Source organism: Pteropus vampyrus, unplaced genomic scaffold (assembly GCF_000151845.1).
Source record: "Pteropus vampyrus isolate Shadow unplaced genomic scaffold, Pvam_2.0 Scaffold392, whole genome shotgun sequence".
NCBI classification, from domain to species: domain Eukaryota; kingdom Metazoa; phylum Chordata; class Mammalia; order Chiroptera; family Pteropodidae; genus Pteropus; species Pteropus vampyrus.
In genome coordinates this window covers 141,074-165,031 of record NW_011889173.1, presented here as the reverse complement: position 1 = coordinate 165,031, position 23,958 = coordinate 141,074, and the positions used below count along the sequence as shown (strand labels likewise).

Genomic DNA, 23,958 nt, shown 5'->3' with positions numbered 1-23,958 from the left:
GCCCAGGAACAAAGCCTGCGACTGGCCGCGCGCTCTCGGAGCAAGTTCCTCCATTTGAGGAAAACAATCACCGCACAAGCTATCGCGCATGACCCGCTCAGAACCTCAGAAAAGGGCCCGCCCCGTCCCCCATCCCATTCTGCGCCAAGCTCCGCCCAACCGAACCACCTTTTCTAGAAGTCACTAGAATGTGCAAACGCGCACGCGCAACCCGTGCTTTGAGGGACGCTTCTGCAGAGCACCCTCTTCCTCCAGCGGCCCAAAACCCTGACTTCCGTTCTCCCACCTTCGCGCCCTTCCTATTCGCTCTCTTATTCGGTGAGAGTACCGAGCCGCCCTCTTCCGGCCGCTCGCTTCCGGTACGTCCGCCCTTCCCACCGCCCCCCACCATTCATTCTTTCCCGCCCTGCCCCGCGGCTGGGCGGGGGCGCGGAGAGCGGCGTTCCCAGCAGCCCCTGCGGCGCCGCTTGTGCCCGTTCCACGCCGTCGCCGGGCTTAGGGATCGAGACGCGACTTGTCCGCGGTGCGAGTGAAACTCGACGTGTACCCTGCCGCGAAGATGGAGGGGCCTCTGTCCGTTTTCGGGGACCGCAGCACGGGGGAGGCTATTCGCTCCCAGAACGGTAAGGGCGGGCGAGGCCTGGGTCTGGCCGACGGCAGCGCGGTTCCTCTCTCCCAGCCCGCCCGCTCGGGCCCTGCGGCCGCCGTCCTTGCGCTTTCTTCTTCTCCCCCAAAAAGGGTGTGAGCGGTGGGGTGCACGCGACCCCCGGCGGCCTCACGACCACTGGGCGGGGCAGCAGCGCCTCTTTCTCGTGGGGGAGGAATCCCGGAAAGCGCCCCACGTTTTTGAGAAGTGCGCTGGACGAGGTGGTTGAGTGCGGGTGCCCAGGCCCTGGTATTGGCATAGCGGGCTCCCGTCCCGGCCACGCCTGCAGGGTCCTTTGGTCCGGATGCTCTGCGCCCCCTTTCTTCCGATTCCAGCCACGAAGGGCGTTTCCCAATTTCTTGGTCTTGTTTTAGGACCATTAACCAGAAAAGACTAGTTTCAGCTGCTCGTTTTCATACGAGCAAATGGCCACAATTCCGAAGATTTACCTATTGTACCCCACCGCTTACCATGTGTAGTAGATGTCGGGAGCTCCAATGTCCGTGTATAATTCTTATCCCACCCCTCGCTGACAGCTTGTTTAAATAGCTGACGGAATTTCAGTTGGGTGTTAGCATAAGCGATAATTAAAATGCATTTATTCTAGTAAACAATTTGTCATTGAGTCTCTTTTGAGAGCGTTTACACACGCCTGTCAACCTTACCGTTATTGGTTACGATACTTATTTTTGCCTTGGATGAATTTGAAATAAAGTTAGAACCTTTGGATTCCCACTTTTATCTTCTGTATGAAGTGGTAGAACCCGAATTAGGACTAGCAGATTACCTTTTTATTCTGAGGCAATGAAGTGGATGCTCTTTGACACACCTGTGTCACCTTTGCATATGAATTCAAATTTGCTAGTCTTCCTTGCATGCGAGATTTTGTTAGCTAACTTTTTAATTAGGACAGATTTGTAGATTTGGAAAATTCAGAGGCTTTTGGATGTCATTTACTTCCTTTAGGGGAAATGATTGTTCTTTGAAGTAGTAGATTTTTCTAATATCATTACTTTTTTTGTTTCTACAGTTATGGCTGCAGCTTCTATTGCCAATATCGTTAAAAGTTCCCTTGGTCCAGTTGGCTTGGATAAAATGTTGGTGGATGATATTGGTGTAAGTATAGCTAGATGTTGTGTTTGTTACTTTAAATTAAAAAGACCGTAAAAATTTCATGGTGTAAATTCTTTGTTTTTAATGGGACTGCTGCTGTTGGGAGGTGTATATCACAAGGGGGTATACGTGTGTTATTAGAGGATATCCTGTTTCTGTAGGTGATTGTTGTTTTCTTCCTTGCAAATTTCTTAGGATGTAACCATTACTAATGATGGTGCCACCATCCTGAAGTTACTGGAGGTAGAGCATCCTGCAGCTAAAGTTCTTTGTGAGCTGGCAGATCTGCAAGACAAAGAAGTGGGAGATGGAACTACCTCCGTGGTAGGTAGTCAGTCACTGGGTAGATGGCTAAGGACTGGTGTTTTCCTAAAATCAAGCTTATAGAAAGTGAAGCCATAGTAAGTTATTTGCTTCTGAGTCGGAAATAAGTTACATACTTAAGAGGGAGAAAATGTAAGGTCTTTCTTGGGTAGTGATTCAGAAACAAAACTTGAAAACTGGGTGGTTGTAGCTAGTTTCCACAATTTAAATAAAAAAGAAATCTGAGATAATATGGTCATGTCATTTTAAACATTTGTTTACACAAGTTTTATGAGTTTTTCCTCAGCCATAGCAATATCCATACATCACAGTTTTGAAAAATAGTTTTTAAAAGAAAGTTTTTCTGTCCCCGCAACCCCTAACCATGACCTGAGACTTGGACATTTCTAAAACCTTTTTTTATAATTATCTAAAGAAAAAAATGTTGCCACTTTTTAATAACAAGTTTTTACATTTTAAATATTGACAAGGCAGTCTCATGAGTTCAAAATGGGAGTGTGAGAAAGTAAACGACATGAACTTAAAGATCATCCAGCACTCTAATGTGGTAGAAACACTATTGTTTATATTTCTATATTAAACTGTATTAAACTACAAGCTGTAAAAAGAGTACAGTCTATCTCTTCTAAAATAATAATGGTCTTTTCCAAGTAACTTGTTTATGATAATACCATTTAAGTAAAATGATTATAATTTACCCCAAAAGAAGCAGTCAGAATTTTTGAAGTCTTTGATTTTAAGTTAAATAATAATCTAAGCTAGTACAGGTCATTTGAGTAGTCAGGCTCTTCATTTAGCATCTTTAAAGGTAGTGGGTGTGTGGTCCTTCATTTACTATTGTACTGTAGAACTAGTGTGTCAGCCAGAACGTTTTTTCTGGCTCTTATCCAGCTTTGGGCATTCACATGTAAAACACTGTAGTTATATTTTTTTAGGTGTCTAATAACCAGTTATTTTCACTGCCATCACCATTCTGGTTAGTAATATCTGATCATTTTGGTGGTGTTTTTACATATGTATTGCATATATTAAATGTCTGTCTAATATTAGAGCAATGAATGTTTTCTCAACAGGTTATTATTGCAGCAGAACTCCTAAAAAATGCAGATGAACTAGTCAAACAGAAAATTCACCCCACATCAGTTATTAGCGGCTATCGGCTTGCTTGCAAGTAAGTTTGTTTGCATTCAGAGAAAATTTTATTTAATGTAATAATTATAAACAATCTGTGTTCTTCAAATGTTTTCATTAAGGACTAAATTTTATTTTGAAAAAGTTGTATTTTAGGATTTAAGTAGTAGTCTTTGAAGTAAGAAGTAGAGCCAGTATCAATATTTTCCCGTTTGACTACCACATTTTCTCTTAATAATAGATTTTAGTGGCTATGCTTATGGGATAGATTAAAATTGCCATGATCTGAAGAGGGAGGATTTATTCGTGTCCTCCTCCTATATGAAATGGCAGAACAGAAAATTGGTGGTGTCTATGACATTTTGATGCTATGATAAAACAAAAGTTTGAGTAGTAAATTTTGTGTTTTCTCTCTCATGCTTTAAACAGGGAAGCTGTGCGTTATATCAGTGAAAATCTGATTATTAACACGGATGATCTTGGAAGAGATTGCCTGATTAATGCTGCAAAAACATCAATGTCATCCAAAGTCATTGGAATGTATCCTTGTAACAATCTGATAAAGTTGAGGCTTTATTAAAAGACCTTGTATTAGTTTTTGTGGCAGGTGATGCTGTATTGAAATTTTATGTTCCTTTCCCTGTTTTTCTAGGGGGAAAAATAAAGTGTGTTTAAAAGTAGTGTGAATTACAGATAGTGATAAATAGCACTCTAGCATTTGGGTGGCATGAATAATGCCTGTTTCTTTGATGAGATTGCAGAAAGGAAGTGCTTTTGAATTACCCTTGATTTTCATGTGCACCCACTGTCCAAATCTCTTGTTCTCCTTAACTATTGCCTTAGAAACGGTGATTTCTTTGCTAATATGGTAGTAGATGCTGTACTTGCTATTAAATACACAGATGTAAGAGGCCAGCCTCGCTATCCAGTCTCTTCCATTAATATTCTGAAGGCCCATGGGAGAAGTCAGATGGAGAGTCTGCTCATCAATGGCTATGCACTCAACTGTGTGGTGGGATCCCAGGGTAAGGCTCGGGATTTGGTCATATAACAAGAAGACTAAAGGGTAAAATTAGCTTTTTGTAGACTGCATACTGTTCATCTTCAGATGAACTATCCGAAGTGTGCACTTCCTATTCTTTTAGGAAGCCCAGAGGAAAAGGAAACCATACGTCAGGTTGTTAAATTTGTGTTTATGTATAACAATTTAGTATTTCTGCTACTTTTTATTATGCTTTCAGGATAGGTGTATGTTTTAAAACGTAGCATTGTTTATAGTTACCATAAAGGAACTTAATAATATGTTCAATTATAGGCATGCCCAAGAGAATAGTTAATGCAAAAATTGCTTGCCTTGACTTCAGCCTGCAGAAGACAAAAATGAAGCTTGGTGTACAAGTGGTTATTACAGATCCTGAAAAGCTGGACCAGATTAGACAGAGGTATGTCGAGAGATCATTTTTGCCCTTTGAAAGGGGCTGTTTGTAAATTATTCTTCTGTTAGAGTCATTGATAGTAAGCTAAAAGGAGCACCTGCTACATCTCGTAATTAACAATACGGGTGGTCAAGCAGTTACTGGGTACTAGAGAGTGGCAGTTATCCAGTTGGATTTTTTAAGTGTGAGTGTCTTGGAGTACTTTAAAAATTAATATTTTTAACTGAAGTTAAACTTTTACATAAGCTTCAGGAAAATTAGAAAATGTGGCAAATTGATTGGCATGCTGGGGAGCTAGTTATGAAGAAGTAATTTGGCTGCTGCTGTGGATTTTGACTACCTACTTCTATTGGACCCATATCACTCAAAAATAAGTTTTTAAGGGTTTTTTAAAAGAAACAAGCACAGTAACTGAACCAAACCTGCAGGCTGTCTTTGCCGAGAGTCAGGAATGCTCGTCTTATAAATCTAATCGCATGTGTGCTCTTTCCTTTCTTCCTTGATGTAACAGTGGCTTTTTTTCCACCAAAGGCCAAACTCTACAATAAGTGTTCCAGGTTCTGTTGCCTTCTTCCTTGGAATCTTGCTTCATTAGTGGTTCTTTCTCATTTGCAGCTTCAACTAGTAATTCTACTCTTTATTCGTTTGTAGATTCCACTTGTAGCTCACACATCCTGCTCCAGTTAGTCCTTATCCTTCCCCCCTCCTTTAATAGCCAAATGTCTCGAGTGATGTACACAAAAACTCTTCCGATGCTCTACTTCTCATCCCTTTTTCAGCTGTGTTCGACAGTGGAGGACCACTTGCTAAGGGCACTAGTGACTAAGGGTGAAATTCACGAGACATTTTCAACCTTCACTTGATCTTTATCAAGCCTTTGGCCACTTTCTTGAAACACTTGGAGGATGGAGTAGCTTTGTGATCCTATCTCATCGGCGTTCCTGCTGCCGCCACCATCTCCCCACTTTTCCCAAGATAGCTCATTCCTATGACTTCAGATGTTATTTGAGAGAGTCCCAAATCTGTTTCTCTGAGCTCCAAACACACATACTTGTCTAATTGAATGCTTCTTAAGCATCTCAAAGTCGTTTCTAAAACTGACAACACCCCGAATCCACTCCAGGCTGTTTTAGTGGTGGGGACTCCTCTTTTTTTACCTGGCACTCTTTTTTTTTTTTTCCCCTTCTAGTCTACCATCAAGACCACCTGATTTCTATCTTCAAATTAAATCAAGTTTATCTACTTTGCATTTTCATTTTCTTTCTCAGACTGTTGTAGAGGTGCCGAGGCTGGTCATCTGGATTTCACTCTTGTCCTCTCGCAGGCTGTTTTCCACACGGTAGCCAAGTTGATCTCATTACTTCCAAGGCCAGAGCCCTTTTAATTATTTTCACTGTGGTTCAGCCACAACAGGGTCATTCTGTGTATTTGTATGACTTTGATTACAAGCTGTAAAGGTAGAGACTACATGATTTCTTTGGCTTTATATCCCCTGTTCTTAGTATAGTGTCCGGCACCCAGTACTTGTTTAGTGTAGACCGAAGGGTCTGTTTTGAAGTTAAGCTTTAAGTCATTTAATTTAAAAAAGTCTTTAAGTGACCTCATGTATTATTCTTCGCAAGAAAAACGAAGTGGCTTCAGTTGTCTGTATGTTGAGCATATCCCTTTCACGTAGCTTACTTGTGGTTTCCATACTACGTCTGCCTCCTGACAGCTTCACCTGAATAATGGGGCTTCCCCTCATCTTGTTGAAAATCGAACTCTGTTTTCTCATCCTGTCCCAGCCTGTTAGGATTCGTTTTACTCCAGGAGTCAGCGGCTGAGCCATGAACTTTGACTTCTCTGTTCTCGTCATGTGTCTCCAGTGACTGCCTCCTGGCCTCAGCCCTTCACCTTCTCAGTGTACTTTCCACACTGACATCAGGGCGTCCTTTAAAAACATGGGACAATACAGCTTTTCTTAAACGTAGTCGAGGTTCTTAACACTCCTACAAGGTTCTTTTTTTTTTTCTTTTTTTTCTTTTTTTTTTTTGTCCTACCTGCAGTTTCAGGTCTGGACCCCTCTCCTTTGGGCTTTCTTTGTCTCGCCCACCAGGCTGGATTCCTGCCTCGTGCTTGTCATCTCCACTGTAGTGACATTCACCTTGACATGTGGTTACAGTCTGCCTCTCTGCTAGAACACTGAAGGCAGGGACGCTTTCTCTTCTAACCACCGTTCTTGGTCAGGGACTCGGGTTGAGAAGAATTAAATGGTAATTTTTAATTCCTTGAACTTCCCATAAATTAGACTGATTTAAATTCTGGTCACAGAAGGGAAGGAATGGTTAATATAATTCCCCCCCTTTAATACCCCTCCTCCCCCTTCTACCGCTGACCTATGGATATTGCCGTTTCCCCTTAAGAACTGGGTCTCTGAAGGCGGGGCATCTCCTCCCACAGGCTCGCAGCGTGCACCCGGGGCCTGGCACATCCGGGGTATGGTCCATGGCTCCACTTGGGGCGCAAACACAGGACCTTCGGTGTGTAAAGCAGACGTGCTAACCGTTGCACTATGGAGCCACCCGGTTAATGTAATTTAATGTGCAGTTATTTGTGGAAAATAGTTTGTACATGTTAGAGCTGTGTTATATTAACACGGAAGATAACTTTGAGTTACTATTCAAATATTTTATCTGTAGAGAGTCAGACATCACCAAGGAGCGAATCCAGAAGATCCTGGCGACTGGCGCCAATGTTATTCTAACCACTGGTGGAATCGATGACATGTGTCTGAAGTATTTTGTGGAGACGGGCGCTATGGCAGTCAGAAGAGTTTTGAAAAGGGACCTTAAGCGCATTGCTAAAGCTTCTGGAGGTATGTCTTCTGCCTGCTCCCAGACGTGGTGCTTCATGGCCATCTCTGTTGGAATGTCAACACTAAATAGCTTTAAAAACATACTGTTTTTGCTCTTTAATGATTTGTGCTATCAACATATTTATAGTCATTTTTCATGTAGCTGGAAAAGTAATTTTACTGAATTTTTTCAACTCAAAATAACATAGTTCCATCCTAAAACGACAGTGTCTGATGTATAACTGTAAACCTTAAACTTATATTTATACATTGCTTTATCATAAAGGTCTGGATCTAAGACAAGATATGAAAATATGCACGGGAAAGTAGTATTCACAGCTCTTTGTAATTATCTTAATAGCAACTATTCTATCAACCCTGGCCAATTTGGAAGGCGAAGAAACTTTTGAAGCGTCAATGTTGGGACAAGCAGAAGAAGTGGTACAGGAGAGAATTTGCGATGATGAACTGATCTTGATCAAAAAGTACGAGCTACTTGTTAAATTATATAGCTATTTAAGTTTTATTAGTAAAAACAGATCACTTTCCCATTTATTTGCTGCTATAGTCTTTCAGTGATATGAGCAGTTATACGCATGGGATAAAAAAACATTGGGCCATTGCAAGTTGAGATGGAATAATGGTTTCCTCTCTTCTGCATAGTCTAGACATTGCTTCCATGTTCAGATGTCCTATGTAAGCGGGATTTAATCAAGGCACTTAACTGAATTTCTGTGTAGACTTATAAAAGTATCAATTTAAGAATTTCACTTTATTTTTTCATAGCACTAAGGCTCGTACATCTGCATCAGTTATCTTACGTGGGGCAAATGATTTCATGTGTGATGAGATGGAGCGCTCTTTACACGATGCACTTTGTGTGGTGAAGAGAGTTTTGGAGTCAAAATCTGTGGTTCCAGGTGGGGGCGCTGTGGAAGCAGCCCTGTCCATATACCTCGAAAACTACGCAACCAGCATGGTACGAACATCTGCACACTGGCTTTATTTTCAAGGGGCGGGGGGGGGGGGTTAAGAGAGCATATCTAGCATTTTGTTGATACCTCATCTGGGACCTTAGCTGCTGCTGTGGGTTTTAATTTTCTTCCTTTTGTAAAGACAGCTCATTGTCTTTTTCGTAGGGTTCTCGGGAACAGCTTGCTATTGCAGAGTTTGCAAGGTCTCTCCTTGTTATTCCTAATACACTGGCAGTTAATGCGGCCCAGGACTCAACTGATCTGGTTGCAAAGTTAAGAGCTTTCCATAATGAGGCTCAAGTTAACCCAGAACGCAAAAATCTAAAATGGTAAGTATACGATTTTCCTTGTCATCTGTCACATGTATATCGGTTTTGTTTTCTGGTGATTTTACTAGCATGTCTCAAGTTTTCCTAACCTCTAGGGGGAGTTACTTTACCTCCAGGACCCTGAGGCAAAGCTGTTAGGATTTTAAATGATGTTTAAGCCACTCTGTAGACCTTGCTACAACTTTCAGTCCTGATTTTGCTATTCATAATCAACTACTTCAGTCTTAAAGGGATCTACCAAAGGTCCTAACATTCCCAAGATTAACGTGAATGGACCAGCTGCAATTAATCAGCCACCTGATCAATTAAAATTAAAGGGATGGGGTGGGCATGTGTAAAGAGGCCATTTAACAGGTCTTGTTTTTAAATTACAGGATTGGTCTTGACCTGGTCAACGGTAAACCTCGAGACAACAAACAAGCAGGGGTGTTTGAACCAACTCTAGTTAAAGTTAAGAGTTTGAAATTTGCAACAGAAGCTGCAATTACCATTCTTCGAATTGATGATCTTATTAAATTACATCCTGAAAGCAAAGATGATAAGCACGGAGGTTATGAAGATGCTGTTCACTCAGGAGCCCTTGATGACTGATCAGTCATGTTTTATTTATAGCAATGTTAGCTGCAGTTGTCTTGTACACCTTGCATATGACACATTAAAATACAATGAGCTGTCATGAGCCTTGGGTTCTTGTGAAGTGGGAGGTGACTTACATCCTCCTCACATTGGTCCTCTGATTTCACAGTATAATTAATTTAGTGCCTTATTCAGAAAGAAGTGAGGCTCCAGTTCAGTGTAAGCATGACTCTTAAGCAGCTTCACTCTCTCTGAACACACATTGCAATGCCCATCCCACCCCCGATGCACAGGGCAGCAACACCACGACGGCCACCCTTTCGCTCCAGCGTGTGCAGCAGGGTGACAAGAATGCGGCAGCCAGATGCTCCGAGAGGATGGCCCAGGGCGATAGCCCCTCCTTGAATGTTGACCTAAAGGGGGAAAAAGGATACTTGTTCTGTGGATATAGGATTAAAATCAAACTTCCTTCTAATGCTACACGAGTAATACTAGCTTCCTTTTCAAATTCAGTACTGTAACTGCTTAGAAACTTTTCTCTGACAACCTATCCTGACTACCTTCCTTTATAAGATTTAAAATGTCCCATGTGTGCCAGCAGTAAACTAATGCAGTCAGGAGTCTTTGCCTTGGAGAGCAACAAAATAAGTGAACTCTGAGTCCCAGCAGGCACTCAACCTACTTACTAGCCACCCACTCCTGAACAGGCGATGCCCAGGACATGATGCCTAACTACATACACGTGTTTGCTGTTAATCGAAATTGCGCTGTGAACATTCACTCGTAAGCTCAGCACTGCTTGCCCATATTTACCTTCTCTGGGTCTAAGCCAAGTTCTTTAACTATTACAACACAGAGAGCTGCAAAGGCTTCATTGATTTCAAACACGTCCACATCCTCCAGTGACCAACCTGCTTTCGCAACCTAAAGGAAAGATGAGTGGAAGAGATCTAAAATCAGGTGGGACCACTGGTCATCTTATATGTAAAAGCATACCATGCCGTGTGATAGTAAAGGATCTAAAAACTGCCACCTTGGGTGGTTCCTACATCAGCCTGTGCTAGCACATGTTTTGCCTTAGTGACACCAATTCTAAGAGATTAAGGATAAAAAGACTTGGAAATTCTAAGCTATCTTGAATTTTGAGCCAGTAACATTTGTTATGTGTAGGAGAGAGGTGGTCTAGCAGAATCAAGTTCCCTAAAATATAATCCAGATGTTCTTGGTTGCCCTTTGTGGTAGAGAAAGTAGAAATGAACTCGTTTATGGCTAATCAGAAGAATCATAAAAGGGACACACAAATGAAACATGACAGGAATAAATAGAAAAACAAGAATCTTGCCATTTTGGAGTGGTAAAGGACCTGAGCATTTATAAAAAAGGGCAGAACCTACATAACATTTTATCAAAGCTAAGGACAGTCACATTCAAAAGTAAACTCACGGCTTGCTTTATTGCTGGAACTGGTCCTATTCCCATAATGGAAGGCTCCACGCCTACTTGTGACCAGGAAACAATCTGCGCTAAAGGCGTGAGCCCACGGTTATCAGCTTCTGACTTCTTCATGAGAACCACAGCCGCAGCACCATCATTGATTCCTGCAAAACATCAATGTCTCGATTTAGAAAATACTGCTTGTTAACTGCTTGTTAACGTCCTGTGTCTCTTAACACCTGAAGACATGAGTTAAATGATTCTTAACCTGTCTTGGCAAAGCCACGTGCCATATTTCAGACTACAGAGTAAATAGCAATGGTAAGCTGGGCAGTATGACAGCTGACCACAGAACGTTCCACCGGGAGAAAAAGTGGAAAGATTGAAGCAGTAGGGGAGGGGACACGGATGAGAAGGAATGGAAGAAACAGCCCAGACCTCACTGGACGTGCTGGGAGTTCCGGGTTTTGGAAAAGTACAATGGTAGGTAAAACTCGGGGGTCTCTTAATTTGCTTTTTCATTTGTATGTCTAGTTATGATATTGGGAAACCAAATCCATCCTTTCAGAATATACAGGTTAAGTCAATAATCAAATAATGGAAAAAATCTCAAATACAAACTACAAATTTCCCCCCTGAAGCAGCTAAAGTAAGGTTTTAGAATAATTTGTATATAGTTAATGAAGTATAAAGAAAAGTAACTTGGCAGACCTAGCAGATGATGGGATTTCCTCAACTGCCCTTCAGAAACTAACCTGAAGCATTTGCTGGGGTGACTGTCCCTGTCCCATCTGTGAGGAAGTACGGCTTCAGTTTAGACATGGCTTCTATGTTGCTCCCATGGCGAGGAAACTCATCCGTTTTAACTTCAGTAAGACCTGAGAAAAGGAAAATCAGTTACCCAAGATTAAAACATGGCAGGCAGCATGCCAGGAATGGCAGATTGCCCACACGTGATAGCTGAAGATTCACATTTGAAAGAAAGACATTAAAAAATACTTTCATTCCAACAGGAGGGACATACATGCTAATAAAAGTTACTGCATGTTAGAACATTTTACGAGCAACACCCTCATGAGACATTTTGGGTGTTTTCCATATGCATAGCCCTTTCTGAGGAAGGCAGTTACCAGGAGTTCTTTATGCAAAACGTTGACACTGGTTTGGGACATACGACTTGGCTGGTCACAACTGACTGGGTCAGGGAGTGTCAAAACCAATCTCATCAGGGCTGGACAGAAGACATGTCAGTTATCAGTAACAGAACTTGGCGGGAGCACTCCACGTTAGGTAACCGCAAAGTGATCCAAGAAGATCCACCCAAGAAATACGAAATGTACACAGAAGCAACAGGAAGTAATGGATGTTCACTGCTGAGATTCTGCCTGTGAGGGCAAACGGTCGGCTGTTGCCTCTTCACAAACATGAGCCACTGTTTGAGTTTCTTAAGAAACCTGCTCTATCTACATGGCAGTGTGGACACTGGGACCAAGAGTGCTGAGTGCTGGCACAGCTTCCCATGTTTCCTCACCCCATAAACATGCCCCCCCAACCCATATTCAGATGTATCCAGGACGCGCGCACGCGCACGCACGCACGCACACACACTTATACATACAATCTTTTCTTTGCTACCTGAAAGATATGACACAATTTATACACAGTCCCATATATTGTTATTCTTCCCTATAAATAGCCACGTTGATGTTTAAATCATTATGATCTACCCACCTTTTCTAGAAGACACAAAAACTGGTACAATCTCTTTGTCAAAATGGCCAGCCTTCTGCGCACTCTCTGTCCTGTTCTGGGACAGAAGTGCAAACTTGTCCTGATCTTCTCTACTCACTTGCCATTTTTTGGCTACATTTTCAGCTGTGAAAGAAAAAATAAAGCAAAAACAAACATTTTCAAGAACTGGCTTTGCTAGCTTAAGTTTTTCACATTTAAACGAGCACTGACCACCCGACACCATCAGGCTCACTGGTGGGCTGACAGGACAGTGCTCGGTTGGCCATCTTGCCTCCCACTGGCGATGAATATGGAAATGATACCGTGACTGCTAAGCCAGCTTCTTTCTTGGCTTCCTTCTCTCTTCCTTTCTATATAATTTTAAACTTTCAGAAATTTCTTTGCAGGTTCACCGATTAGTTTTGCCCCAACTGCTTTATCATTCTCTTTCTGAACCATTTGAGAGAAAGATGTAGCTATACTCCTTTACCCTAAATTTAATTTCTGTGTACTTCCCTAAAACGAAGCCATTTTCTTACATAACCACAGCTATCAAAATCAGGAAATTTAACATCGATACAATACTATTAGCTAATTCTTCATAATCAAGTTTTACCTATTGTCCCAATGAGGTCCTTTATAGCTAATTTATTTGTTCAGTTCAGGATCCCATCCAGGATCATACACTGTATATTACTCTGTCAATCTCTTTAGTTCCTTTTTATTTGGAGCAGTTCCTCTGACTATCTCTGTGTTCTTAACCTTGATATTTTTGAAGAGCAGGGGGCAGTTCTTTTATCAGATGTCTCTAATTCTGGTTGTTGGTTGTTTCCTCAAGAATAGATTAAGATTATGAAAAAAAGCAGGTGTACCACTGAATGAGGATATGATCTTATCAAGACACATGTGCTATCAGGTGATACTAGCTTTGATCAGTTGGTTAAAGTGGTATCTACCAAGTTTCTACATTGTAAAGTTACTATTTTTCCATTTATAATTAATAATTTATGAGAAGTTATTTTGAGATTACAAAATAACTCCTTCCTCATCAAATTTTACCCACCAGTTTTGGCATTCATTTATGATTTTCTAACTCCAACACTCCTTCTATATGTATTAGTTGGCATTCTACTGCAAAAAGCTTTTCCTTCTCTCTCCATTTATTGTTATTTAACATCAGTTTGGGTTCATGTATTTTTATATTATTTAATAAATTATAACCTGTTACTATCATTATTTGATGCTCAAACTTTTGAAGATTTGGGCAGTAGGAGTCCTTTAAGCTGGCTCCTGGATCCTTGGGTCAAGACCCCATGCGCTCTAAGCACAGCCTTATTTTTTTTTAGCACTTTTGTCTTAGTCCTGCAATGAACCATTCCTCAAAGGAATCTTAGTTCTTTTTAGTGGAAAGGGCATCCAGAAACCAAGATCTGGGTGTTACAACTGCTCATTGTTACCGGCATGTTACTGTTTCTGTGCCTATTCATTAAGAACCAATATGCACGTCCAATTTACGACTGAACAGAAACACACATTTGTGGTACCTTGAGTTCATACTGATATCTCTGAATGCAACCTAACACAACTACATTCTTCCCTCTCTAGAGACTTGAAACTCCCTGCTACAATAATGAGAAGCCTGGCTCCCATCATCAATACGTTCACTCATTTGTTCACACCAAGAATATACAGAATGTAGTTTCAGAATGTTATGCTATACCACTGGGAAAAGCAAACCTAGTAACTAGAGCTCGATATCTAGTCACAGTTCTTTTTTCTTATTTTAGGTAAAACATACATGGAGTAAAATACAAAAATCTTAAATATGTAATTCAATGAGGTTTGACAAATGCATGCAACCATATATCCCATATATGTCTGTAACATTTCCATCACCCCAGAAACTTCTCACGTGCCCCTTACCCATCTCCCCCTCCTTGAAGCAAATGTTTTGATTCCTTTGATTTCCTTTTTTGATTACAAAAGCGATTCCATGTCTTCTGCTCAGCACTGTCTGTCATATTTGTCCATGTAGTTGAGTTTATTTCTGTTCCATTTTACCAATGAATAGTATTCCATGGTATAAATATACAACTATTTGTTATGCATTCTGTTGATGGACACCTGAACCATTTTCAGAATTTGACCGTTAGGAATAAAGCTGCTATAAACACATTTGTACAAAGCTTTTAGTGACCAACATTTTCATTTCTCTTGAGTAAACTGCTAAAATCTTTTTCCAAAATAGCTATACTCATGCCTGCGATGTATGAGAGTCTAGTTGCTCCATATCCTTGCCGCCATTTGATGATGTCAGTCATTTTCATTTTAATCATCCTAATAGGTGTATAATATATCTTATTATGGTTTTAATTTGCATTTTCCTCATAAATAATGTTGAACACTTTTTCATGTGCTTATGACTATTCATATATCTTTCTTGAAGAAATATATGTCCAAATCTTTAGTTCATTTTTCAAATGGGTTGCCTTTGTATCATTGTTATAGTGCTTTATATATTCTAGATATGTCCTTTGTCAAATACATGTATTATGAATATTTTCTCCCTATCTGTGGCTTGCTTATTTGTTTTCTTAACAGCGTCTCTGATGATGAGCAGAAGTTTTAATTTTTTAGAAGTCTAATTTATCAAACTTTTCTTTTTAAGATTATTGCTTTCTGCGTCTTGTTTTAACTCACCCCCGGGTTTGGAAGCTATTTTCTTATGTTGACCTCTAGAAGTGTTATAACTTCCATTTGTCCTGTAACAGAAGTTTCTCAATGGTAGACCTGAAATATAGTCTCCTGTATTTTCCTGAGCAAGCATAATATTTCTGGTTGAGTCAGTCCCACAAGGCTACTGTGTAACCTGAGGATGGTCCAGAGTTGAAAAGCCTATGCCCGTTTTGAAGAATCAAGGATTATTAAACTTTGGTAAAATTTCTGACTTTGTAGCCTTCCTATCTGGAGAAAGTAGGTAAAATCCTTTAAAAAAACGAAAACAAAAACTTTTATTTTTAGATCCATGGTTTATCTCAAATCATATTTGCATATGGTATGAGGTAGAAACTGAGAATCATTTTTTCCATATGAGTAATTTGTTGTCTCAGCACTGTTCATTGAAAAAGCGTTCTTTTCTCCATTTCATTACACTGATACCGTTATTGAAAATCAGTATAAGTCTGTGTCTACCTCTGTATTCTCTACTCTATTTCACTGGTCTACTTGCCTATCCTTATGCCAAAACCACACTGTCTTGATAAACGCACTTGACAGTAAGTGCTAAAATCAGATAGTGTAAGTCCTTCTATCTTCTGCTTTGTCAAAATTCCCCCCTATCTGTGGCCTTTTTGAGATGCCAATGGAGTGTCAAGTGGGTTCAGTAAGGTCCATATGCCTGTGTCCCCCAGTAATCTATGAAATGTCCATTCAACTCACAGCTCCCTAGCAGCTGTTTCCCACTCGGCTTTGCAGGGTGTTGCCCTGCACGGGCAGGGCTAAGTACGTGACTAAAGATTTAAGGGGACCCTTATGTATTTCTGGATCTTCTTTTCTTGGTAGCTCCCTTCTTTCCAGTACCCTGTCCCACAAACTCCAGCCATATCGGCAGCTCCAAACTCTGACCTCTGCCTCCCCAGTTCATCCAGGTTACTATTCCCTCTGGGAGAAAGTCTGGAAAATACCTCCAGATAGAAAGCCAGTGACAGGCTTTCTCTTCTTTGAAGAATCTCGGTCTTGCATAATTGTTGGCTAACATTTGAAAACATTTGCTTGATATATTTTGACTAGTTTTATACCTGTTTATTGTAGGAGGTCTCGTCTTTATTAATTACTACATCATGGCCTGAGCTATTATTATCTTTTTCTTTTCAGAAATTTATTTTCTCACAATTCTGGATGATAGAAGTCTAAGATCCAGGTGTCAGCAAGTTTGATTTCTCCTGAGGCCTCTTTCCTTGGCTACCTTCCCACTGTGTCCTCACGTGGTCTTTCTTCTGTGCCTATATCTTTGGTGTCTCTTCCTCTTCCTATAAGAACGCTAGTCAGACTGGATTAGGGCCCACACTAAAGGCCTAATCTTAACTTAATTATCTCTTAAAAGTCCCTAACTCCAAATACAGTCATATTCTGACATCATACATTAAAGCTTCAATGTATGAACTTTGAAAGGATGCAATACAGCTCATAACAGCTCGGAAAGGACTTGGGAGCTGAGTTTTTAATGATTATCTTTGGTGATGTTAAGGCAGTTAGTTCAAGAAACTCTTGCCTAGACACTATGGCAAGTAAAACTGGAAAGGCACACATCGCCTTCCATGGTTTGCCCATGAGCTCCAGCTTTCTCTGCTGTGGCTCTCACTCGCACAGTGACAGATGCTTTGAGCTTCTCTCACTGTTACCCTCTGCTTAGAATCTTGCCTCTTCTCTATTATCTTTCCCATATGATTTATACCTCTCATTGACACAGAATCATTGCCACATGCATTTAAGCAAGGTGCTGAATCTCTCAGGTTTGTTTCTTTAACTCTAAACTTAAATGTCCCTTCTGTTCTTAAACGTTACATTTATACGCAGTAAAGACACCAGTTCTTTTGATCTTCCAGTGGCTGTGCCAATAAACCTAGATCGCGAAGGCTTTCTATGTGGGTGACTAATGAAGAGCTGACTGAGCATTGCGAAGAACACAGGCAGGGACCAGGTTTACCTCTGACATTGCCTCTGCCACAAAGCCACTATTTGTGGGCCCTTCCTTCTTCATATGGTAAAGTACAGATTGATTCAGAAGAATTCTGAGGCTCTTCCCACCTCTAACATTCCTTGATAATCAAGGAGTCACAAAGGATAAAGTGGCTATTTCCTCACTTAAGTTCATCAAAGGGGAACTATCCCTGTTATCAGGGACACAAAATTATTAGAAACGCTCCCTGCCCAAATGAGGAAAGCACCCACGAAGCCAATTATGACTTTTAACGTTTTAACAGGAAGTACATGTTCAGCTACGTCTGCCTCACCGGTAATGCCCATGTGGTAGTTGAGAAAGGCGTCTGTAAGCCCATCAAGGAGGATACTGTCGGTCAGCGGTGTTTCTCCAATCCGGACTCCTGCCCTCAAGTATGCCAAGTGAGGAGCCTGGACACGCAAATGGAAACACACGTGGACTTAGGTTTGGTGGTAACTAGTCATCTTCCCTCAGGATCCTATTCTAAACTATCCAGGGGTCCCCCAGTCCTCACCTAGCCCCCTTGTGACCCCTCTCCTCAGTTCCAGCCCATCCTCCTCCTCATCTAGGGTCAGGGCCCAAAGGCCTCTGGAATCAGCCAACCGTTCCACGCTGCCTGCTCTTGAGAACCCATTGGTCTCCTACCCACCCATTTCCCTTTTCCACCAAACCTGTCCCTTCCGTGTCCTGTTTCCTTGGGAGCCTTATTTATTCTTTCCAAAGAGGCAACCAGTTATGTTAGATGAGGACATCATCTAAGGGCTTAAGTGATGCTAACAATGTGTTGTTTATTTTGATGGGAGACTAATGTCTGTAGTGAGAATCACCAGGTTGCCTAATCAACTGATGGGGAAGGATTTCTAGGCAGGGCATCCTCTTAACTCCTGCCAACTCAATAGCAGCTATAACAGAATGGAAAGACTTAGAGCCAGGTCTGTATTTAAATCCTGGCTCTGGCCTCAATAAATTAAGAATGATACCATCTACCCTCTAAGGGCTGTTGTGACTGCATAAAAGCACCTCTTAAAGTACTACACAGGTCCCATGGGAATCACTCTGTGTTTGTTACCTTCAGCCTACCTCCTCCTGGGCCTCGGCAATGGTGGGGCTACATTGGCCTCTGCCCATGGGATCCCCAGGTCAGACCCTGAACTGCCTGCAAGAGGCAGGGGATGTTCTTTTTCCTTTTTCACTGTGCCGATTTGAGGGATGGAACCTGGCAAAACAAATCTCACCTGCCAAACCTCTTTGAGAAGGACACCACTCAGCGGTCCTCCTTTCTGAGTTCTATACCTCCCAAAGGTCAACAAATTTCAGTCCCTGGGGTCCTCTCATGTGCAGAAAGGTAAGTGGCAACATCTGTTTTTGACTTTTCCTCGCAACAAGAGAGAAATTAAGACCAAGGATATCTACAGGCTAACATTATAGGCTTAATTAGGAAAAGATTTTACGCTTTGGTAACGTTTTAGAAAAACTGTATTCTGTTCTAATCACACTGGTTGACAGGATTTTTCTTCAACCTAGATTTCCCATCCAACTTGAAAAGTAACTAACATTCAGGTAGGGATCAAGGTTGGATCCATTTTCTGTTTATTTGTTTGGTTCTAGCTCTGATACGCATCAGTTTACTCTGCGATGGCATGGACATGAATTTATTACTGACAGGTCAAAGAGAGCCACCTCTTCAGAGGCCTTACCTTGCTCATATTCTCCATGCCTCCTGCAACCACAATGCTGGAGTCTCCAACCATTATTGACTGGGCTGCAAGGCAAACAGCTTTCAGGCCCGACCCACAAACCATTTGGCAGCTCCACGCTGGAACAGAGTAGGGGATCCCTGCTCCCATACTGGCTTGTCGAGCAGGATTCTGTCCACAACCTGGAACAATGAACGCAGAGGACTCTCAGCCATCAAAGAGAAAGATAAAATATGTGGGTAAAAATAAACACAAAATCAGGAGATGGCCAACTGGGTCTCCCTCCCAACCAAACCAAAGTCCACCAGAGGCAAAAAAGGTCTGTGTAACACTCTACATCTGTCACAGTCTAGCCCGTGAATACAAACTATCCTGTGGTGCACCACAGGTATTTCATGGCTGTATGCTTTCTTTTCCACAAAGGAGTCATATCTATCTTAAGAAGGAGCTGGCTTCTCGTTCCCAAACGTTCCCGTATGAACACAGGACGGGATGTGGACACGGTGCATGTCTCCAACCAGGCTGTGTACTTCTGGGATCTGGGCTTAGACCCCTGGGAAGATAAGGGGGTCACTTAAAAAGTAAAACTTCTGATAAGAAGCACTTCTTTCCTTGATTAATATTCACCACACCAACGTTAACTGGTTATGTAACAAGTTATATACAACATGAGAACTGATAAATACTTTTCTAGAATTCGATTGTGGGGAGTTCCTTCAGGGAATGGGAAGACATATATCACATACTTATTTAATTTAATCGAAGTAGTGGAGAAGGGGATGGAGCTGATAGCTTCAAACAGCCTTAGTCACCACTGTCTGTTATCAAAGGGTCAATGTTTATACAGTGTCGCTCCATTGCAAATTTCAGATACACCCACACCTAGCCCCCTTGCTTGGTGAGTTTGTTGGAAAATCTAGCAAATGGGTTGTTACAATATTTAGAGATTACGGTCATCACAGTGTTATTAATCTGGGATTAGTCTGGAAGGTAAAAACTGGACATTGAGGATACAGAAAAAATATTTAGAAAAACAGTTTCAAAATAGTCTCTGAATTAAACTCATGGGACACTAGTTAATCAAAAAGACAATATTATTTAAAGTTCCTGCTTTTTATGCTACAATGAATTACATATGCATTTAAGTAAAGTAACTCCTTTATAAAACCTTTATTATTTATTCATAATCCTCATCTTCAGGTACTTCAGAGTTAAGAAATGAGTGTTGAACATAACTAACTATAGTAGCCTAGCATTTAGCAAAGGATACGAGCTCATTGAGAATGAGGATTTCTGATATGAACACTGCTTATCTCTAGCTGACAGAAGAGTGCGTGGCACACACCAGGTGTTCAATAAATAGTTACACGATTGTGGAGGGTACCTGGGCTTAAGGAGGACAGATTTGGGTTCAAGCGCTAGCTCCACTTTGAACTGTGACCCTGGATAAGTTACCTGACCTCTCAAAACCTCATTTACTCATTTGTAAAATGTAGATAATATGATCCAACGGACTGAGAGAATTAAATGAGGTAATTAAAGGAACACACGAAGCACAGCACTTTAAAGGCCACTTAGCAGGCCCTCAACAAATGTAGCTATCGCTTTTATTATAACTACGTGGAACTACTGTAGAGGCGAGATGAGGACACAATACCAGAAAAACCAGCAGCTGAGTAACCTGTTGCACATGAGTAAGGCTGAGGCAAGGGTCTGGAAAGGAAGAAAGGAGAAGTGACTGAAGGCTGAAGGTTATTTAAAACCTTGAGTCATGATAAACCTTGAGGCATGCTTTGACTTTAAGGATCACGTGGTCTTGTGGAGAAAGGAAGACTGGGAAGAAGAACTACAAAATTACAAAGTAAAAACACAGAAAAATGGGCCAAGTCTCATCTCAGAATGAGTAAGGACAAAAGTTTGTTGTTTAGTGAGCATTAGCAATGATCGCCACAAATTAGAATTTGTGCTACCGAGTGAGCATGAAACCATGTAGGGAGCTAAAGCTCCCCAAATTCAAAAGAGTGCATGGATTATCTCGGGAGGCCTGCTTGCATAAAAAAGGGAAAAGGCTGGTTCTGAGGAATTCCAGGAAGAAGAAGATTAAGTATAGACAAAGGGAGCGTGGAAGGGAGTGTCGATCATACCTCAATCTTCAGGATGTTACTTTAATTATGTTATCTTGGGAAACACAAAGGAACAGATTATGTATAAAAAGAAGCATAAGAAATAAACTCGGAGAGACAGTTGTGAGATCTGTTCTCCCTCCTGCACCCTGTCTGTCTTCTCTTTTTTCTCAGTCCCCGCTCCCCCATTCAGGTACCCGGTTTGACTTGGTCGGCTGGTTTCCGACAAAACCAAAAATAATTTAACTAATTAGGAACCGTCAGGGATTGCAGGTCTATTAAACCAGCGGGAATCAGAAGTGAGACTGGAGCACTCCAGTAAAACTTATGACAAACCCAGGCATGACCCACCTTCTGTGAGAATTGGGAAGCACAGCCCACCTTACTGGTTCAGAAGTGAGATCCATGGGGGCAAAGACCCTGTGTTGTTGGAGTTCTAACCCCACCTAGCACAGTGCAGGGCACGAAAGAAGAATGCAATACATTTTTATTGAATGTGTGACACTTTAGGGAAATATAGAGGGTTGTGCAAACTCTCCTATGCCTCGGGCTGGCCCTGCTTCTAAAGAATGAAAAGGCAGTGGAGGATGGTGGCCTAGGTTCATTCAGAAAAAGCATATTAATTTAAAGACACCCAGTGGAGAGAAGCTATTGATGGGACTTGGAGGACGGGCGACAGGAAAAATTAGAAGGAACTCCTGTGAGCAAATGTATGGAGCCAACGACATAAGTTTCAGCAGGGGTGGGGTTGGGGTCGTTGATGGGCTGCTTCTAATAAACCTGACCTCTGCCAGAGTCACTGGGGAGTTACCTGCTGCCAAAACGTGTCCAAATATAACCTCTGACACATCTTTGGGAGCCACAGCGGCCCTCTTCAGGACTTCTTTGATGACAGTTGAGCCCAGGTCATACACAGGAACGGTGGACAAGGCACCATTGAAGGAGCCTAGGACAGAAGAGAATGCGAGGGCGATGAAGACGGTGCCCACGGCGCGAGGACGGCAGCCGCCGGAGGCAGCTCATCAGGGTACAAAGCAGAGAGCGTGTGACTTGTAGCAGCCGAGACCCCGGAGCGTGGCTCCCAGAGCTCTCGGGGTACCGCGGACCCGCGGGAAGCCTGGTCATTCATTCCCTAAGACCAAGCGGAAGGGCCACGCTTCCCTAACAAAAGGAGCCGCCCCTCCCGCGCCTCCAAGGGCTTTGAAAACTCTACAGCACTAGGGAGAAGGAGGCAGTTCGCAGTAATCCTCGTTGGACCCACCAGACTCCTGCCCCCGGCCCTGGATCAGACCACCCAGCGGCCCCGCCCCTGCGTCCTCAGAGCAGAGACCGCGGCACCGCGCAGCAGACCACGCAGAAGCCTCGGCAGAGAACGCCTCTTCCCGCCGGCCAATGGGAGAGTCGGACGACGCGTGGTTCTACCCGGGGAGCCAATCAGAGCACGCGAAAAGGAATGGCCTTCACCCGGCGAGGGGCGGGGCTTCCCAGCCGGCCGGGGGAGGCTTGAGGCGCGTGGTTCTGGGGGGGGTCCCAGACGCCCCAGGGGTCCCCGCGACCCGGCCAGGCCCGCAGCTCCTACGCCGTGCCAGGACCGCCGGCCACTCACCTATGACGGTCCGCGCTGCTGAGACGATGACCACGGAGTCCGAACCTGCACTCATCCTGCCGCACGAGTACCTCACACAAAGATGTAGTCCCAGTGCTGCCCGCGAGTGAGGCAAAGCCTTTCTGGGACCTCGACGTACCACCGAGGGGCGGGGCCGCAGGACTCCCCGCCCACCGCCTCCCCGGCGGGGCCCGGTGCGCAGGCGCGGGGGCGGGGCGGGGCTCCGCGCAGTGGGCGGGGCCGTGGGCCGCGGGTTTCCGACTCAGGTGCGTACCGCCCACCACCAACCCGGACTCTTACGTGAACGTCCTAGTGTTGTATCTGTCGTGAAGTTTTGTTTTTGTTTTTGTTTTTTTTAGGGAGGATAAGTTTTCAAAAAACTTAGTGTTTTTCGAATCAGCGAAAAGTGGAGGTGACTGGAGAGTACTCCGCGTTCAGCCCAGGACTGGAACCCCTGTGGCGAGAATGGCAGTGTGAATCCTGCCGCCTGCAGGCGTGCGGGCGTGCCGATGAGTGCTTTTGCTCTCGTGGCTTTGAAAGCTCCTCCACGTTTTGCCTGGACGCCCATAATCATTCATTCCCGTTAGGCGTTAACTTGATTCTCTGTGCAGACCCGTGCGAGGACTCCCTTCCCTTCCGTCGGGTTGACACCACTTGCCTTTCTTAACCTGGAAGATCTGCTCTAGGTGAATCCGGAGTGTCTTACCGACCCACAAGTCAAAAGGACTTCCTCTGGCAGACAGTTCGAGTAATGCGAAGGAGCATGTGATAAGTTGGGTCACTCTTCTGTTTAACAGCCTTTACGACTTTCTATCCTATTAGGCAGAGTTGAAAATCTTTTAGAGCTCTGTGTGGAACCTCAAAATCTGGCCCCAGTCATTTTCCAGCCTCAGCTCAGGCTGTTTTCCCTTGGCCTAGACACACCTCGCAGTCTAGTTCAGTCTCCCAGAGCCAGGTCTTGCTTTGTCTTATTCTCTGTAGTACCCAGAATAGGGTTGTGCACGAAGTAGGGACATAATTAATGCCTACCAAGTATTAATTTTTATGATTATCATCTAAAAGCCTTTACAATCACAAGGCTGCATGAAGCCCCATATAGAGAAGTTAAAAATCAGTACAGATATGGAGATAGATTTACAAGTATTTGAGTAATGATTAACATTGAACAACCATCAATTGTCAATATTGGCAAGGTGTGTTTGAGTAAAGGGTAAACATTTCGTGTGGGGTAATTGGGGACGGCTAGAATTTTATGGCTATTACAGGGACTTGATACATTTCACCT

At 42.8% G+C, this 23,958-nt stretch overlaps 2 protein-coding genes and 2 non-coding genes across 4 annotated transcripts; 3 read left to right on the top strand and 1 right to left on the bottom strand.

Moving 5' to 3' along the window:
- Positions 1–419: 419 nt before the first annotated feature.
- On the top strand, positions 420–9,465 carry TCP1 (t-complex 1). Its single transcript, XM_011380361.2, has 12 exons — positions 420–623; positions 1,677–1,762; positions 1,955–2,083; positions 3,157–3,254; positions 3,644–3,754; positions 4,058–4,239; positions 4,530–4,656; positions 7,329–7,504; positions 7,845–7,968; positions 8,270–8,462; positions 8,623–8,786; positions 9,161–9,465. The coding sequence occupies exons 1-12, from the start codon at positions 560–562 to the stop codon at positions 9,375–9,377; spliced, it is 1,671 nt and encodes a 556-aa protein (XP_011378663.1). The 5' UTR covers positions 420–559; the 3' UTR covers positions 9,378–9,465.
- On the top strand, positions 3,419–3,558 carry LOC111731706. The gene has a single exon (XR_002777267.1). It is a non-coding gene; the product is annotated as a small nucleolar RNA SNORA29 (small nucleolar RNA).
- LOC111731705 lies at positions 8,028–8,157 on the top strand. The gene has a single exon (XR_002777266.1). It is a non-coding gene; the product is annotated as a small nucleolar RNA SNORA20 (small nucleolar RNA).
- Positions 9,367–22,833, bottom strand: ACAT2 (acetyl-CoA acetyltransferase 2). Its single transcript, XM_011380363.2, has 9 exons — positions 22,674–22,833; positions 21,879–22,013; positions 18,945–19,126; positions 17,540–17,657; positions 12,528–12,671; positions 11,552–11,674; positions 10,806–10,960; positions 10,176–10,286; positions 9,367–9,775 (listed from the first exon to the last, which is right to left on the bottom strand). Exons 1-9 carry the CDS (start codon positions 22,726–22,728, stop codon positions 9,605–9,607), a joined length of 1,194 nt encoding a protein of 397 aa, XP_011378665.1. The 5' UTR covers positions 22,729–22,833; the 3' UTR covers positions 9,367–9,604.
- Between the last annotated feature and the right edge of the window lie 1,125 nt (positions 22,834–23,958).